The sequence below is a fragment of the Epinephelus moara genome, chromosome 18 (genome assembly GCF_006386435.1).
Source record: "Epinephelus moara isolate mb chromosome 18, YSFRI_EMoa_1.0, whole genome shotgun sequence".
Lineage (NCBI taxonomy): Eukaryota > Metazoa > Chordata > Actinopteri > Perciformes > Serranidae > Epinephelus > Epinephelus moara.
In genome coordinates, this window is record NC_065523.1 from 12488048 (window position 1) to 12504235 (window position 16188).

Below are 16188 nucleotides of genomic sequence, written 5' to 3' on the forward strand. Positions count from 1 at the left end.
TCATTTTGCATCCCTTTTTAGTAATTTTTCTCCTTTGAGGTTGTAATATGTCACTAATGGGCCTTTTTGTGCCCCTTTTTTATGTGTTATCCTCTCTCTTTGTGGTCATTTTGCATCCCTTTTTAGTCATTTTACCTTGCTTTGTGGTCGTTTTCTGTTCTGTTGTTTTATTTCACTTTTTTGTTGTTTCGTGTCTCTTTGTGGTTGTTCTTCTGTCACTTCTTAGTCATTTTTTGTCTGTGGTCATTTTGTCTCCCTTTTTAGTCATGGTGCATCTCTTTGTGTTTGCTGTACATGTACATTCCTTTCCTAAAAGAACTGTCAGTTGATACAGAGGTTCAGTCAAAGGGAACCTGCACCCAGTAGGCCCATTCAGTAATCCATCCCTGATACTGACAAGCCAACTTTCTATCATTTCTGACCCTGGTGGGGAGGCACCAGAAGATCAGATTCCTGGAGGGAATGCCATGCCACCCATCTGGGCCTCCACTCTGCAGCAGATGTTTGTCAGTAGGATTGTCAGCCCCCTGAAGCTGCTGCAGTACTGCGTGCAGTTTGCAGAAGTAACACACTGCAAGCCCAAAATATCCATACTAGTTTTCTCATTTTACAGTTTTGGTTCCCTAATTTGTACATTACTGTGAAAATGCAGTTCAGTTTTGGTTTTACTTTTCCTGAACAGGCTCTGTCATAAAATCACAGGATGACAGATCCAAAAAAAAACCCACGTCGTCCAGGATCCAATGTTGCTTCCTCCGTTGTCTCGTATTTCAGTCCTAGGAGGAAGCGTTGCTGATGATTTTCCTCTTTCGTAGAGACACCAGGTCATAAAAAGGGTCTTTGGTGATGCTCGCCCTGAAAGAGAAGATTAAGATTTAGTTTGAAACTGAGATCATCAAAGTAGCGGTACTAGTAGTTTTGCCTGTGTCACCTCAGTGAGCAGTTCCCCTGTACTGCAGTCACGTCACTGCTGCAGTAGCTAGAGCTACAAGAACACAATCCCTCATCAGCTTACCAACACAGTTATATTCATTTTAATTTAGGGGCCTCAGAAATGGATCCATGAAAAACCTACTTGAATGTGCATAAACTAAAGCAATAGATTTGGGAGATATCCTCATTCAATTAATGGCAGAGAGTCAGATAAGAAGATTGATACCACTCTCATATCTGTTTGTTCACTATGAGGCTCCAGTCAGCAGGTAGTTAGCTTAGCTTAGCATAAAGACTGGAAACAGGGGGGAAAACTAGCCTGGCTGCCCAAATGTAAACAAATCCGTCCATCAACATATTACATAACGTTTATTTAACATGTACAAAACTCAAAGTGTGAAAATGACAATCTGCCATCGTCTATTTCTGGGTTCTGAGCTGTTGCCGGGCAACCAGCTGAGGCTCAGAGCCAAAAAATAGTTTGGGACATAAACCCATCTGTAAAACTAAGCTGCAGTTTTAAGATGACAAACGTGATGGTCTGGAGGTCAGATGATTTTTATCCTGATCCTCTTTGTGGCTTGTTTGAACTCTTTGTGATCATGTGTTACATCGTCAGCCTTGACAAACATGACTCACTGAAGACACATGGCTCCCAACGTGTTCTCATCAGTATCAGCCGCTCTCACCTGATTGCGTCTATCCAGTCGTCCCGTTCTTCTGCACTGGCTGCGCTGAGCTTATAGGACTGGTGTTTACCCTGCACCACTCTGCCTTTGTTCTCCGTCTTGCAGGCCTTGATCTTTTGTCCTTTGGGGTTATATAACTCCAGACAATACTGTTCAAACACGAAGACAGACACATGTGGCACTGTTACTGTGTGCTTGTGCTTTGTTTATTTTATTAGTCTTCTGATAGCCTCGTGACTCACTGTTGGAGCACTTATGTTAGAAATTCATTTAGCAGCTGCTGTATGATTCATTAAGCTGTGTGGCAGCAGATTGTGTGTGTGAGGAAGCTCAACACTCTATAATACACTGTGTTAACAAAAGTACAAAGATACTTACTGGTTTGCTTGTGTCTTGTAGTTTCCTGACACACAGGTTCTCCAGAGGAATAATCCCGATTGGGTCTTTATCCTGCAGGGAGAGACAGATATCAGAGACAGATTTAACCTTTTGACCACTAATAGGATGTTTGACATTTACATATTTTGTTGACGTAAAGGTTTTGTAGCAGCAGCAAGACGGATACTTACTGTGGTGTATTCGAAGTAGTACAAGCAGCTGTCTGTCAGAATGAACCATCTCCTCTTCCAGGTTTTGACTCGTCCACCTTCAGCAATGAAAACAAACATTTAGGAGAAAAGGTTTGATTGTTGTCTCCTCTGTGAGCCCTCCTGAAAGAGCTTGTCTTGGCAGCTCAGTTTATTTCCTGTGTGGTACGAACATCATCTCACCCATTTTAAGCAGCCAGCCTTCCCTGTCTGGATTAAAGAACGTCAACGTGAGGTCATTCCCATCATCCTCTGGGATTTTGAATGGCTCGCTGCGGATGCTTGCGTACAGTTTCTGGAAGAGAAGGTCAGTTTCAGCACCAAATGTTTAAATTTAAAAAGTTTGATTTTTCCTATTCCTATTTTTCCTGGATTTAGATTTCATTCAGAAAATAAGAGATGATGAAAGAATACAAATCCCCTAAAACTGAAAATAAAAGAAATGAAATTTTGAGTTAAACCATCATCTCCGGTTTTTAGATATCTACAATGCATTGCGTAACCAAGCTTTTGCTTTTAGATTTAGGTTTTTTAGACTTTTTAGAAGTCGATACACTCCAGCAAGGATTTCATGTTCAGTATTAAGTTTTTTAGCATGAAATTTGCTCTCTTTTTTTAAATTAAGAAGTTAATCATGACTATTTTTCTATATTTTTTTTTACACTTGTAACACAGTTAAAATAAAATCTAACCAAATTTTATCTTAACTTTAATTAAATTCTCTTTTTAATTAATAATGACAATGCATTGTTTTCACAAAGCTCCATTTTTAATTAGATTTTGAACATTTTGGGGGTTGCTAGTGGATTTCGGATGTCCGTCTGTTGGTTCACTACTTTGGTCCAAACCAAAATATCTCAACAACTATGCAATAGATTGCCTTGAGACTTAGTACAAACATTCATGTTCCCCAGAGGATGACTACTGACTCTGGTGTCCAACTCTGGTGTTTTTTCCTGTAGGGCCACCATGAAGTTGACATTTGTGCTTTGAGTTAAAAGTCTCAACAATATTGCCTCAGTGTTTCACTCTAGCACTCTAGTCTTCAGATCAAAGTTGTATTCTGTTCAGTATTTTGGTTGATGACCAAATACCTGCAGAGCTAATAACATTCCCATTAGCATTAGCTGGACTTTGTGTGTAGTGTTGATAAGCAAATGTTAGCATGCTAACATGCCAAACTAGGATGGCGAACATGGTAAACATTATAGCCTACCTGCTAAATATCAGCGTGGTAGCTGTCACTGTGAGTATGTTAGCATGCTAATGTTAGCATTTAGCTTAAAGCACCACTGTGCCTCTATAGCCTCTGAGTACAGGTAGTTCTTTGTATTAGCCTAAGTGTGTAAACTCCTCTGACACAGGTACAGAACTTGAGTTTAAGAGCAAACATGGGTTTATCAGGATGTTATCAATAGGACATTATTAAGACTTTGGTTCCGGTAGCCTATTAGTAGCAGACCGTGAGCAGCTCGGTGGGCAGGTCCTCCCCATTGTTGATCCCTCTGTTCATGGATACAAATCGCTGCAGACTGGGTTTGTCTTTCACGTTGGGGTTGTGGAGACTTGTGTTGAGCATGATGATGGCAAAAGACAGGATGTAGCATGTGTCTGTTCCACACAACACAAAGACACACACACACACGGAGATTGTGGAAAACCACAGTTTTCAGTTTTCAGCTGTGCCTCGTTATCACTGCTTCAGCTGTATAAACTGCACCCATTAAAAATAATAGGTTTCTGTGAATGCTGCCAGAACAAAAACACTCATAGTGAACAATCTATTTACTCTGATCAGTGAGGGAGAGATGGCATATTACTGTGGCCTCTCTCATGTTTCATTAAAAGAAAAACGGTTTCATCTTAACAGCAGATAACTTGTCTTGTAGGGGTTTTTATGAAAATAATGAAACAGTAATGAAACTTTTTAATTGGACTGTCTGAGAGAGTGAATCAGGCGAGACACAGCCTCTTTGTTGCTCATACCTGTGGACTGGAAGACCCCTGGGTTACAGTTGCAGTAGCGAGTTGCAAACGCCTCCATCATCCTGTCAATCTTCTGAGCTTCTCCAGGGAGACGAAAGCTCCACAGAAACTGCCTGCAAGATGGCAGAGGTGTCAAAACACACACACAATGTCAAACACATGCTGGTAAGAAGGAGGAGGATTTCTACATCATCAGAAAAACAAGACGAAAGGTAAAAACTGCTGCAACATTTCGTGCTGAGTTTCAGAGTTATCTTGTGACACAAACCTCAGCGCCTGCACCAGATTCAGATCTGAGAATTCATGCAAGCCCACAAACGCTTTCAGTGTCTGCAGATGCATTTCCTCCCTGTATGAAAGTCAAGATAATAATAACAATCACCAACATGAAACTGAGAGTTACAATACAATATTAAAGGTCAATATATATCTCTCTCAGAGCAGAAGTGTTCAGAAGTGCTCAGACAGTTGAAAATGGAGAAAGTGAAGACAAAGATAAGAGGTGCATGACAACAGATAAGGATCTTCTCCAGGTTGACCCAGTTCTCCTCTTAGGTAATAATATGCTAGGTCTTTTTTTTCAGACTTCATTTAAAGTTTACATTTAAATGGGTGCTATTTTAACATTTCATTTTGAGCAAAAGGTTGTAAAAAGGGTTAAAAAAAAAGAACAATATTTTCCACTGAGACAAAAAAGTAGAGTAAAAGTCTCCCAAAGTTAAATATTTAAATAAAGCACAAAAACCAGAATCCAGTCGAACTTTTTGGACCACTTTACATCTTTATTTTGACACATTCCCTGATCAATATTTTGCACATTTTGGCACAAGACTCTACAGCTCTTTCACTTATTCACAAGTATTTTTTTTTTTACATGTTTTTCATAGTATTTTTTCATATTTTTATTGTACATTTTTTTGTCTTTATTTATGTTCCTTAACTTTTCCCATACTTGCTTTTATTTTAATTTTCTCGTATGTTTATTGTCATGCAGCAACAAGGCAAACCGTCTTGGTAGGAATGGGCAAGTACATAATTGTATCTGTTCAAGCAACTCTGTGTCTGTGTCTGTATTTGAAGTGGGCGGAGTTTAATCAGAAATGGGCTGGCCTAACCGGAGGGTGTTATTTTAAACCTCAGACTGATGTGGGTTTATCAGAAGTTGCTGTTCTTATTATTTAGCAGAAAACTATTTACAGAACAGTCTCAGAATTTGATTTAAGATTACTTTTGATCACAAGAGTAAGAGATTGAACACAACTACCCAAATGAGTCCTTTATCATGGGTAGAATATTGACATATTTTGCTCAGATCATACTCCTAAAAAGTGCATTATCTATACTGAAGACTCATTTCATTCAAGTATTCGGCTCAAGCCTACTACTTGGCTATAAACTGGATTCTGCATCTTCCATCACTGTCTGTGTTCTGTGATGGAAATAGTTTGCTGTCAGAGAAAACATGAGAAAAATGTGACTCAAATCTGGATTGAGGTCTGAATATCAGCTGGATGACATGAAGTTTTGCTGCACTAGATGACATTCAGTGAACTTGAACACACACCTGGAGATGTAACTACAACTTCGGCTGCCTGTAATTGCAATACCTAATTCTCTGTTGTCCTAAGAAAGTACACATATTCAAGTACTGTACTTCATTACAATTTTGAGGCACTTGTACTTTACCTGAGTATTTCTTCCTCAGGTCCTTCCACCAGATGTCCTCAGACATTCCTTTCTTTCCCTGACTGGCCCACTCATCCACTCGCCTGTTCCTGGGCTTCCCTCCCATCTCCTAACCAGCACTCACTACACATACTGGCCCAGATCCACTGTTCATGACCAAGCTCATGACCCCTCAGATTTATCTGGTGACCCTTTTGGGGGGGCCTGACCCCTAGGTTGGGAACCACTCGACTAAATTAACTGTATATTAAGCAGTTAAAAATAGCTTCACCTCGAGCAGCTACAACAATAAAGATGCTGCTACAACAGTGATGCTTCAGTATTAACTACCTAATAACGTCAGATATGATACAGTAATGCATCAGTCATATTTTACTGCAGAAAAAATACTTCTTCTTTTGATAATTTAAGCACATTGTGCTTCTTTGCTGTCATTTATAGGAGTTCAAATGCAGGACTTTTACCTGTAGTGGAGTGTTTTTTACATTGTTGCACTTTTCATTTTGCTGAAAGGATCAGACTATATCTTTCACCTCTGCTGCTGTCTGTTTAGTGATCGTTTGTACCAGTGACTACTTCTGCTTTGTGATGAAGTAGCTGGCTTTTTCAACAAGAAGTGGTGGCACAAAAGAATATTTAAGCCTTGACTTTCCTCTGAGATCACATCCACATGTTAACTTGTGTGTGTACTGTACCTTTCTCCCAAGAAGTTGCCAATGGCGGTCTTGTTCAGTCCTTCCTCTTTGTAAAGAAACTCGGCCACCGACTCTGCTCGCCATTCCAACAGGTCATGTTCAACCAGGTAATGGACACCCTGAAGGAAGGAGGGATGGGAGTCAGATTTTTATGAAAAGTATTGGGAACCAGGAGCATGCAGTTCGGTAATGTCCATGTTCACACACAGAAACTTGTGTGGTTTTGGGGTGGTTGTTCAGTATACAATTTGGCACATTAGGTTTTGTTTGAAATTTAAATGTTCAGTCATTTAATCAGAGTTTTTATATGTTTCATGTTTGTATGTTTGAACTCACAGGACAGGAAGCAAGCAGCACGTCATACAAGCTTTCATATGAAATGTTGGTCAGTGGTTGTGTCTAAACTCTTACCAGTGCTGCTAACTCTGCAGGTTGTTAAGCAAGAAAGTTTTATTCCTCTCTTTTTGAGTTGCTGTTGTGACTAATCACCAGATAAAGAAGATGAGAAAGGTTGAATGAATATTGAACGATGTTAATCTCTAGATCTCAAAGGGTGTTCAGAGCCAAAGCCGAGTGTGTGCTTCTGCTTAGTTCTTCAAATCAATTGCACTCAACACCTTTAACCCCAAGAAGTCTTAAAACTTGTCATCCTCCCACTTGTACATGTCCTCAGGCCTGAGCGCAGAGCGGTCACAGGCAGAGGGACTCCGTCTTTAACCGAGGACACAGAGAACAGGCAAAGAAAGAGACGGAGGTCGCTGTGGTAGAGTGGCGCTTCTGCGCCACTTCAGGGAACAGGATGTGGTTTTTCTCGCTAGTCAGTCCTCCTCTGCATCTGAGCAGTTTGCAGTTCTGCACATCACACACACACATCACACAAATCCGCATCGCTCAGTGTGATGTTATATTTGGTGTCATCTGGCTGTTGACCTTCAGATCCAGAGGAGCTGAAGTGAGTGAAAGCGTGATTTCACCTGCGGCACCTTTACTGTGACTCAGAGTAACATTGTGTTCCCAGTTAAAGTCTTGAATCAAACAGCATGTAGGGAGTCAGCATCAAAGATGATGTTACACACTTAAAGATATCTCTGTGAAAGTGCTGTGTGTTCAGGTATACAGGTGACCAAAATAAATTGTTGTGTGTTGGTCTGATGAAGCTGCACACTGTATGTGGCAGATCACTGGCTTCAGCTAAATGCCCTGTCAGAACCTTAACACTCCCACAGCATCTAATACTTTCAGAGAAATCAGCTGGATCTTTAACCACTAAAAATATGATATACAAACTCACCCCTTTAGGGTCCATGTTGAATTTCTTTTTCCCACGTAAGAATCTTCTGTTCCTCATAATATTTTTACTGCAGCAAAACACACCAATTTTGAATTAACATACAGACTTTTCAGATAGTCACTCAATATTTTCAAATAACAAATTAAATGACAAATTAACAAATAATCAAAATTAGCTTGCTTCAGTGTTCAGATCAAAAAGAAAGAGAGAAAGATGAGGAGAACAAAAAAAACCCATCTATTGCTATGCTGAGTCTTTATTTAAGCTACAAACTGTATTTTGCTTTGTTCTATGTATAATTAGTATTCTTTGCATATATTTGGACATTGTGTAATATATTTGTCAATGTGTACACTGAATTCTGGATCTGGATAATACAGCATTAACTTAATGCAGGCTGGGTATATATATGTGCATGACATGCAATAATAAAAGTCAAAACCCTCACAAGTTACTGTGGCTCAAAATAACATCATCAGATTAATTATTATACTCATCCAAATTATTGAATCACAATCATTAATTCTACAAAACAAAGAAAAACATCCATCAAAAATATTAAATGGACATCAACACATTTTCTATCAGTAAGTGAATTATTAAAATAAACTCTTGAGAGCATTTTCTCTCATGAGGGTGTGTTTTAACTAGTGTTGGGTGCTGGCGTGAGGGCAGCAGTACTGAGAAACTGTGGTTATCATGCTGGGAATGCAGTGTCATACCACAGACATATAATTATCACCATCTGAGAGCAGCGACAAAAGCTAACAGGAAGTCCAAATACGTAGTTGGACAGCAACATGCACACGTTCTCAAGATGTCACAAAACTTTCTCTCCACTTTCTGTCACTGTGCTCTGTAACTGTGTTTTGTTACGCTCAGAGCTGCTGCAGTATGTCAACACAGCCACCCTCTAGCACCCTTTAATCTAGACATCAGTGATGACCACCCATAGTGAGCTAAAAGTAATGAATACATTGTTGGAAAAGTGAATTCAAAGCAGCCTAATGAATAAACAATAGCTAACAGATAAACAGTTGAATTAGGTGGCTTAAGGTAATGGATAAACAATGGAAACAGTTTGCTAAAAGTAATGGATAAACAACTTGCGGGCACAATCTTGTGAGGTGCCCACTCTGTTACTTGCACCTGCTCACTGATTTATACTAATACCAGGCCCCTAAGGCAGTTGCTCAGCCTTGCAGCCCAATTTCTCCCAGTGTCCACTTGTCTGTAAAACTGTTGACAGGACACCTCGAACTGCAAACACGGTCAATTATGACTCTTTCTTTCATGAATTTTTGATTCAAGATGGTTTTATATTTGTAAAACTCTCCTCATGCCCAGAAAAGCATTTTAAAAATCTGTGACATCATCACAATGTAAAGCCAATGAGCCGAGTGGGAACTTATGGATGGGGCTAGTTAGACAAACATTACTGCACATAGTCATTGGGCCTCATACTGCGGAAGTTAACACAGAAGCTAAAAACATTTCTTGGTGTATGCGCCAGGTGAGCACCTCCATTGGAATGAATAGGCGTCATCTTGGCATCAGGTATCTAGGTATTATTATACGTTTTTGAATAATACCTAGATACCAGATGCCAAGATGGCGCCCACCCTGCCCACAAAGTCCCGCTTGGCTCACATAGACTTGACATTGGGATGACGTCACAGATTTTTGAATAGCTTTTCTCGGCTCAAGAACAGTTTTGCAAATATAAAACCTAAATTAGATCAAAAATTCAGAATAGAAAGAGTCATAATTGACCTTGTTTGCAGCTCAAGGTGTCCTGCTAACAGTTTTATAGACATCTCTTTTATAATGGTGGCCTACACAGAAAATGGATTATTTTTGTGCCACAACCCCCGCGAAATGATTCATTCCGCTATCAGGTTTTCATCTATTCAGTCCGATAACATTCAGAAAAATCTAGAAGAGCGGCAAGATTAAATCATTTTATTCCCATTCAGGATAGCAGAGTGCTAAAGCAAAAGCAGCCAGCTCAGCCAGCTTAAGTCTTTAGTACGCCTGCTCTATGGGCCCAATGATGTGGAAGCAGTGCAGATCATCCAGGAAATTTATATTGCAGAAATTGCAGTCTGTTTTGGCTTTGTGCATCACTGAGCAACTTTCTTAAGAATGAACAAAGTCCCACTGCCAATGCTGTATCCATGTCTCTTTATACATCCATGGTGCATACACTTTGGTAACAAAGATAACGTAGGCTACCTCACAAGATTATGCCCCTGTCTCTCACGGCATCATGTACCTTTACATTCTCTATAGTAAGCTAAAAGTGATAGCTAATCAGTTGAAGTAGTTCAAGGTAATAGACAAATAGCTAAAATCATTAGCTAAAAGTGGTGAATGGTTGAAATCGTGTTGAAATAGTTACCTTAAAGGTCCAGTGTGTAGGATTTAGGGGTATTCATTTGCAGACATTGAATATAACTACATTTCATTTAGTGTAAAAAATCTTGAAGTATTGTTGTGTTTTTGTTACCTTAGAATGAGATGTTCACATCTACACAGGGAACAGGTACCCATCTACGGAGATGGCAATATTACTACAGTAGCCCAGAACAGACAAACCAAACTGTGACTCTAGATAAGGCCATTTGGGTTTTCGGGGTTTTCGGGGTTTTGCGTTTTTGCGTTGGCAAACGTAGTTAGCAGCCCCTCCATGAATATCACTGATTTTCTTTTAATGTGGAACTGCGTTTTTTTTGTTTTTTTTTGTTTTTGTTTTGTTTTGTTTTGTTTGGTTTTGTTTTGTTTTGTTTTGTTTTGTTTTGTTTTGTTTTGTTTGGTTTGGTTTGGTTTGGTTTGGTTTGGTTTTGGTTTTGGTTTTGGAGTTAGAGACCTCTGAGGATCATTCGGCCCCAGCTAAAAACCTCCTAAACAAGAACACTGTGGGAACTCAAACCAGGAGAAGTTTCAGCTGGTTGCAATCTGCAATCCTCACCACTAGATGACACCAAATCCCCCTAAATGTTACACACTGGACCTTTAAAGAAGTGGATAAATTGTTGAATTAAATGGCAGCATGGAAGAGGTACTTTTAGATTAATCTGACAGGGCTATGTTGGAAACATGTGAAGTGTTTTCATGAAAAAAGGCAAAAGCATCAGGTTGAAAGGTTTGAGTAGCAGGTATACAGAGTAAACTGCAGAGGCAGCATCTAATGGAAAATATTTTGACATCTGACTTCAATAAAAAAATCACAATAAAGCTGCTTTATGACTTTGTCAAACTGAGCAATACATGTGGAGTGGGAGTCTGTTGATGTCACTAAGGGGAAGAGGCCAAGCTGACTCATAGTGTAGCTGCGGCTCCAAAATTTTCCTCATACTCACTTATGCTCCTTCAGCTCAGGACTGTGGATATCTGGCATGACGTGATTGATCTCCAACCTCAGCTTCTGAGGGAGGGAGTTGAGAAAGAGAGCAGTGATGGTAACTTTGTACAAAGGTTTGTCATTACATCACAGACACCAGTAGACTCAATGGTATGACTCAGGGCCCCACAATTTTAAAATAACCTTCAAATCCTTCGTATCTCAATTAAAAGTTGGTGAATGAAATGTCTCTGTGTGCTGTGAAGAGCTGTGCTGAGGCTGCCACGAGTGGGTGCTCAGAGAAGAATAATGAGGGAATTTAATGTGAGACCTTGGAGGGATATATTCACCACAATACCTGAATGTCATCCAGCAGCTCAAACTTGTGAATCTTAATGGTGCCACCCTGTCTCTTCTCTCCTGGGGGGAGTTTTGGTGGAGCTGTGGGGCAACAATCATCAGCACTGAGACAAGCACAGTTCAGGATGGTGGCATATACTTGATGAAGCAGTCAGCAGCACTGTGGACTGTCTTGACAACCTCCCTCACGCCCACATTCCCTCTCACAGACCAGCATGCATCAACTTTATCCACTAGAAAAGTGGTCAATGAATGACAGGAGATCTGAAAATAGCTCCTTCTGTTCCTCTTTTTAATGAATTGGGTTGATTTTGAGTGCACTGTGGTTATTAAAGTAAAATTCATCTTAATTTTTAGGTGGGTTTGTCCAGGATGTTTCAACCCATTGCAAGTTTTGTGTATCACAGGTCTCAAATGAGACAAAAGTTGATAACAGAGCTGTCAAATATGTGCAAGCAAAGCATACAAAACATCACAGAAAAGTTTATAACCAATAACATGTAGATGAGCAGCATTTTAAGTGAGGACTGTAGACTTAACCACAAAAATGATTTGACTAATATATCTATTTTAAATCATCTCACAACAACCTTGACATTTGTCTTTGAGCAGCAGCTTTTTATAATAATATAAAGTAATGATTAAAAGGAATAACAATATCGTACCTTTCCCCCAAAGGAAGCTGTCTTTTCGGCATATGGCCATGTTGTTGATGGCGCAGAGCGACTGACTGCTGTACAGGAAACAACTGAGTGTCAGAGTGAAAAAAGGGCCGGCGCTGCCATTCTGTGACACTGAAGAGACTCCGAGTTCACTCAACAGTTTCTTACAACATTTCTGCTGACGTCAAAAAATGTTGACATGCAGTGTGTGTCTATGTGTGTGTGGGCATTTCTTTAAGAAACAGAGAAGTCATTCATTCCTTACAACTATGCAACACCATGACTACTATTATTCGCATCTAGTATGACAAATACTTGCTCTACAGAAACAACCAGTCCTGTACTACTGTTACTACAAACAGTATTAGGTGCATAACAAAAGAAAGGGATAAAATATCATAAACATACAGGTAGGGAACACAATAGGAGCCAAAGTTTATTTGTCCTACTTCATAAGGTAGGATTATGATATGATATTTACCATTTTCCCGATATTCTACAATCCCATTGTACTGTGATCTGGTAGTTTGGCTGCAGTGATGACAGTACATCTGTACTGATAAAATGTACCTTGTACAATATTAAAGGAAACAAATTACCATGTCATTTGTTTCTTCAAGAAGTGGTGTCAAACATGTCTTCTTAAGCAGGAAGGAAGCAAAACCTCAACAGAGGGGGCATCTTTCATTTCTAAATAGAAAGCCCCACCTAGTGGGGCTTTATACTTCTTAATGCCTCAGAAAATGTTGGTATTAGGTTTAAATCAGGATATATTATTACATTACACTTATCATATTTACCATATTTAGAAGAATGAAAACACGCACTGACAGCCTTTAGGCTTTCCAAGTAATCATTTAGTATGTGTCTTTAAAAGTCTAGTGTGTAGGATTTAGGGGATATCTTTGCAGAAACAGAATAACAAGTATGTTTTCTTTAGTGTATAATCACTTGAAAATATGAATTGTTTTGTTTTTGTTTCCTGAAAATATGCCATTAATATCTACATAGGGAGCTGGTCCTTGTCTGTGGAGATTGCCATGCTGCTCCACCATGTTTCTACAATAACCCAGAATGGACAAACCAAACTCTGGCTCTAGAAAGTGCCATTCACCAGATTTTTTTTTTTAAACTTGAAACTGCTTTATTCAGTGTTTCATCGGTTTACATCACTGGGTCTGTTTGTTTTGGAGAGGAGAGCACCTCTGCAGATAATTCAGCCCCCTGTAAAAACCTTTAGAACGTCTGAATCTTAAGTTATCAGAGAAAAAGGGTGAGCACACATTAGCAGGTGCTGGGCCGGCGACCAATCTCTGACAAGCTGAACAGCGTAGGAGATTTGTAACATGAAACTGCTTTATTCAGTGTTCCGTTTGTTTTGAAGAGGAAGAGACCTTTGCAGAGAATTCTGCTCCCGGTAAAAACCTCCTCAACAATGAACACGGAAGAAAGTCCGACTGGGACTTCACGCTTGGCACATGGGAGAAGTTTCAGCTGGTTGCTATTTGCAGTCCTCACCACAAGATGCCACTAATTCCCCCTAAATTTTACACAATGGACCTTTAAGAAAAAAAGCTGGTCAGGCTCTTTGTTGCTTCATGTTGCCTACATCGCTACATGAACTGAATAATGGATACTGTAGCTGTAATTATTGTGCTAATGTTCTGCTGTGTCTTGTCGCTCTGCATGCCCTGTGCCCTGTGTTGTTGTCTTCTGTTTATAAATTTCAGTTTTAACTTTCACCTCATTGGTTCCAAAACATCATCAAATGTCCAAAGATAAGCTAGTTTGCTAACACTGGCATGTCTTCAGAAATGTTCATTATTGTGCATTGTCCCTCTAGGCTACATAAATAAATACTCAGTATTTCTATTATTGTCAACAGGACAAACCAAAACCAACAATGTGTTCCAGTACTTCCCAGTCTGTCTGAGGCTAATGTGTTGCCATTACAACTTAATTTACTGTAGATGCTACATGTATTTAAACATTTTTACTCAAAGCCTTGTGGATTATGTGGAAGTTTACTACTTTAATTACTGCATTACATCCTACTATGTGACTTAATGTTGAAATTTCACTGGTGATGCTGTGTTTCTTCCTCCAACAGGAACAATGTAACTAACAATGAAACTCTGGGCTGCAAAAATGCCAATGCGGAAGTGACAAAAATTGCAGTCACTTGAGGCAGGCTCCAAAACAGTTTCCATCACCATAGACCCACATGTTAAAATGCCCAACTTTACAGCAGAAATAAACATGTTTACAGCCTGGTACAAAAAATGATTCTGGTCTCTATAGCTTATTTCAACATTCAAGACAACTATATGGGGGGTGAATTTTTATATAACTCACTTGTTTACATTTTATTAAAGCTTAAGAATGACATATTTAAAGTCGGGACACTTTGAGTGACAGGAGATGTTGCTACAGTCTGTGAGTCAGATCCACTTGTCGCTCCTCCACAGCTCCACCCTCTTGCCCAAATATGGTCACTTCTAGCTCCAGTAATAACCACAAACTGTACAAATACTTTAACCAGCTTTAAATAAAACATCAGACATTGACAAGATGGCAAGAAATAAACAGTAGGAAAAAAAACTCCTATCTACCTCACTGCATTTTTGTTTTTTGTTTTTTGTTATTAATGAGGAAAGATAATATAAAAACTTTTAGACAGTGCAAGTCATCAAAGGTGTGTGGGAAAAGTTCTGTGCAATAAGTCATTAGTTATTTTAAACATCATGAGTCAAGATCAGTGTGTATTTTAATCAGGATGTGTGTATGTTGTGTGACAGATTATCACATGACACAGTCACAGTTAAAACAAAGGTCACTGGCTGTGAGTATGAATAGTGTGAATGAATGGTTGACTGAAGAGTCAACTGTCCAGTTTTAAGGTCATAGCTTCATATATCAAAAAACATGGCACTTCTTTTATAAATGTGTCATAAAATATATCCTGAACTATTTACATGTATCACACCCTGAAATGAATTACCGCCTCACTAAAGCATCATTTTACCTTGTTCACAAAAGAGACAGTACAAATATGTTGAAGTACGTAATTATATACGTATTCATTCAGGTCCTTAATTCAGCAGTTGAGGATAATACTGTTCAAGTGTGAGAAGAAGAAAAGTTACATCATGCATCGTGTCAGCTCAAACTTGCTTTTATGTTGCTGTGGCACAGACTATGACAAAAAATGTGGAAAAAGATTAGGCAAAATATTCCTGAAAACTTATTTCAGCACAGATATGAATATGCCCGCCGGAACAGATAAGCCTGACAATTCTTCGCAGCTGGATTGTTCTGAGTTGACCCTTTTTAATTAAGCGTATTTCCTCTTCTGTCAATCATCAGAAGCATTTGTTATAAGACAAGGTAATCTACCAGCTGTCGCTTGTTCTGTCTGTGATGCTTTCATCGTCCATAATGGCTTCATTCATTGTCTTCTTTTGTTCATAATGACGAAGACTTTCATATTTAGGAGTTTGTGATAAGAAAAGCTTGCCAGAACATTGACCATGAATGGATTATTGAATGGAAATACTTAGAACAGACCCAGGGGTCCAAGGGATTTTTGAGATCATTGTTAACTTCTCTTGCTGAAGAAGTCAATTAAACAACTACAAAGAGACTAAAAACAACTACAAATAGGCAACAAAGTCCAGCAGCGTTTCAAAATAGATACACGTATCAACCAAAGACATGCAACTCAACTGCAAAAAGACAAAACAAACCACAAAGAGACACGGAATTACCATGAAGAGATGCTGATCGACTGCAAAGAGATACAAATTGACAGCAAAGAGACAAAACAAACTACAAAGAGGCACAGATGACAACTAAGAGATGCCAATCAACTGCAAAGAGACTCAAATGGACGGCAATGAGACAAAACAAACCACAATGAGACACAAATGACCAATAAGAGTTACCAATCAACTGCA

At 39.2% G+C, this 16188-nt stretch overlaps 1 protein-coding gene across 1 annotated transcript; it reads right to left on the minus strand.

The window, feature by feature from the left end:
* Positions 1–12342, minus strand: LOC126405882 (cytohesin-4-like). The gene is made up of 13 exons (XM_050069880.1): positions 12236–12342; positions 11569–11651; positions 11230–11294; positions 7868–7934; positions 6577–6695; positions 4464–4544; positions 4196–4308; positions 3672–3820; positions 2393–2504; positions 2192–2268; positions 2001–2072; positions 1623–1771; positions 1–855 (listed from the first exon to the last, which is right to left on the minus strand). The coding sequence occupies exons 1-13, from the start codon at positions 12273–12275 to the stop codon at positions 777–779; spliced, it is 1206 nt and encodes a 401-aa protein (XP_049925837.1). The 5' UTR covers positions 12276–12342; the 3' UTR covers positions 1–776.
* Positions 12343–16188: the final 3846 nt, after the last annotated feature.

Bases quoted from the DNA above. Each gene is read 5' to 3' on its own strand.
- LOC126405882 (XM_050069880.1), bottom strand. From the start codon at position 12,275: ATGGCCATATGCCGAAAAGACAGCTTCCTTTGGGGGAAAG. The intron at 11,295-11,568 runs GTATTGTGGTGA...TCCCTCCCTCAG, and splicing joins AGCTGCTGGATGACATTCAG to AAGCTGAGGTTGGAGATCAA. The intron at 2,505-3,671 runs GTCTGCTACTAA...CTTCTCTTCCAG, and splicing joins TGCCCACCGAGCTGCTCACG to AAACTGTACGCAAGCATCCG.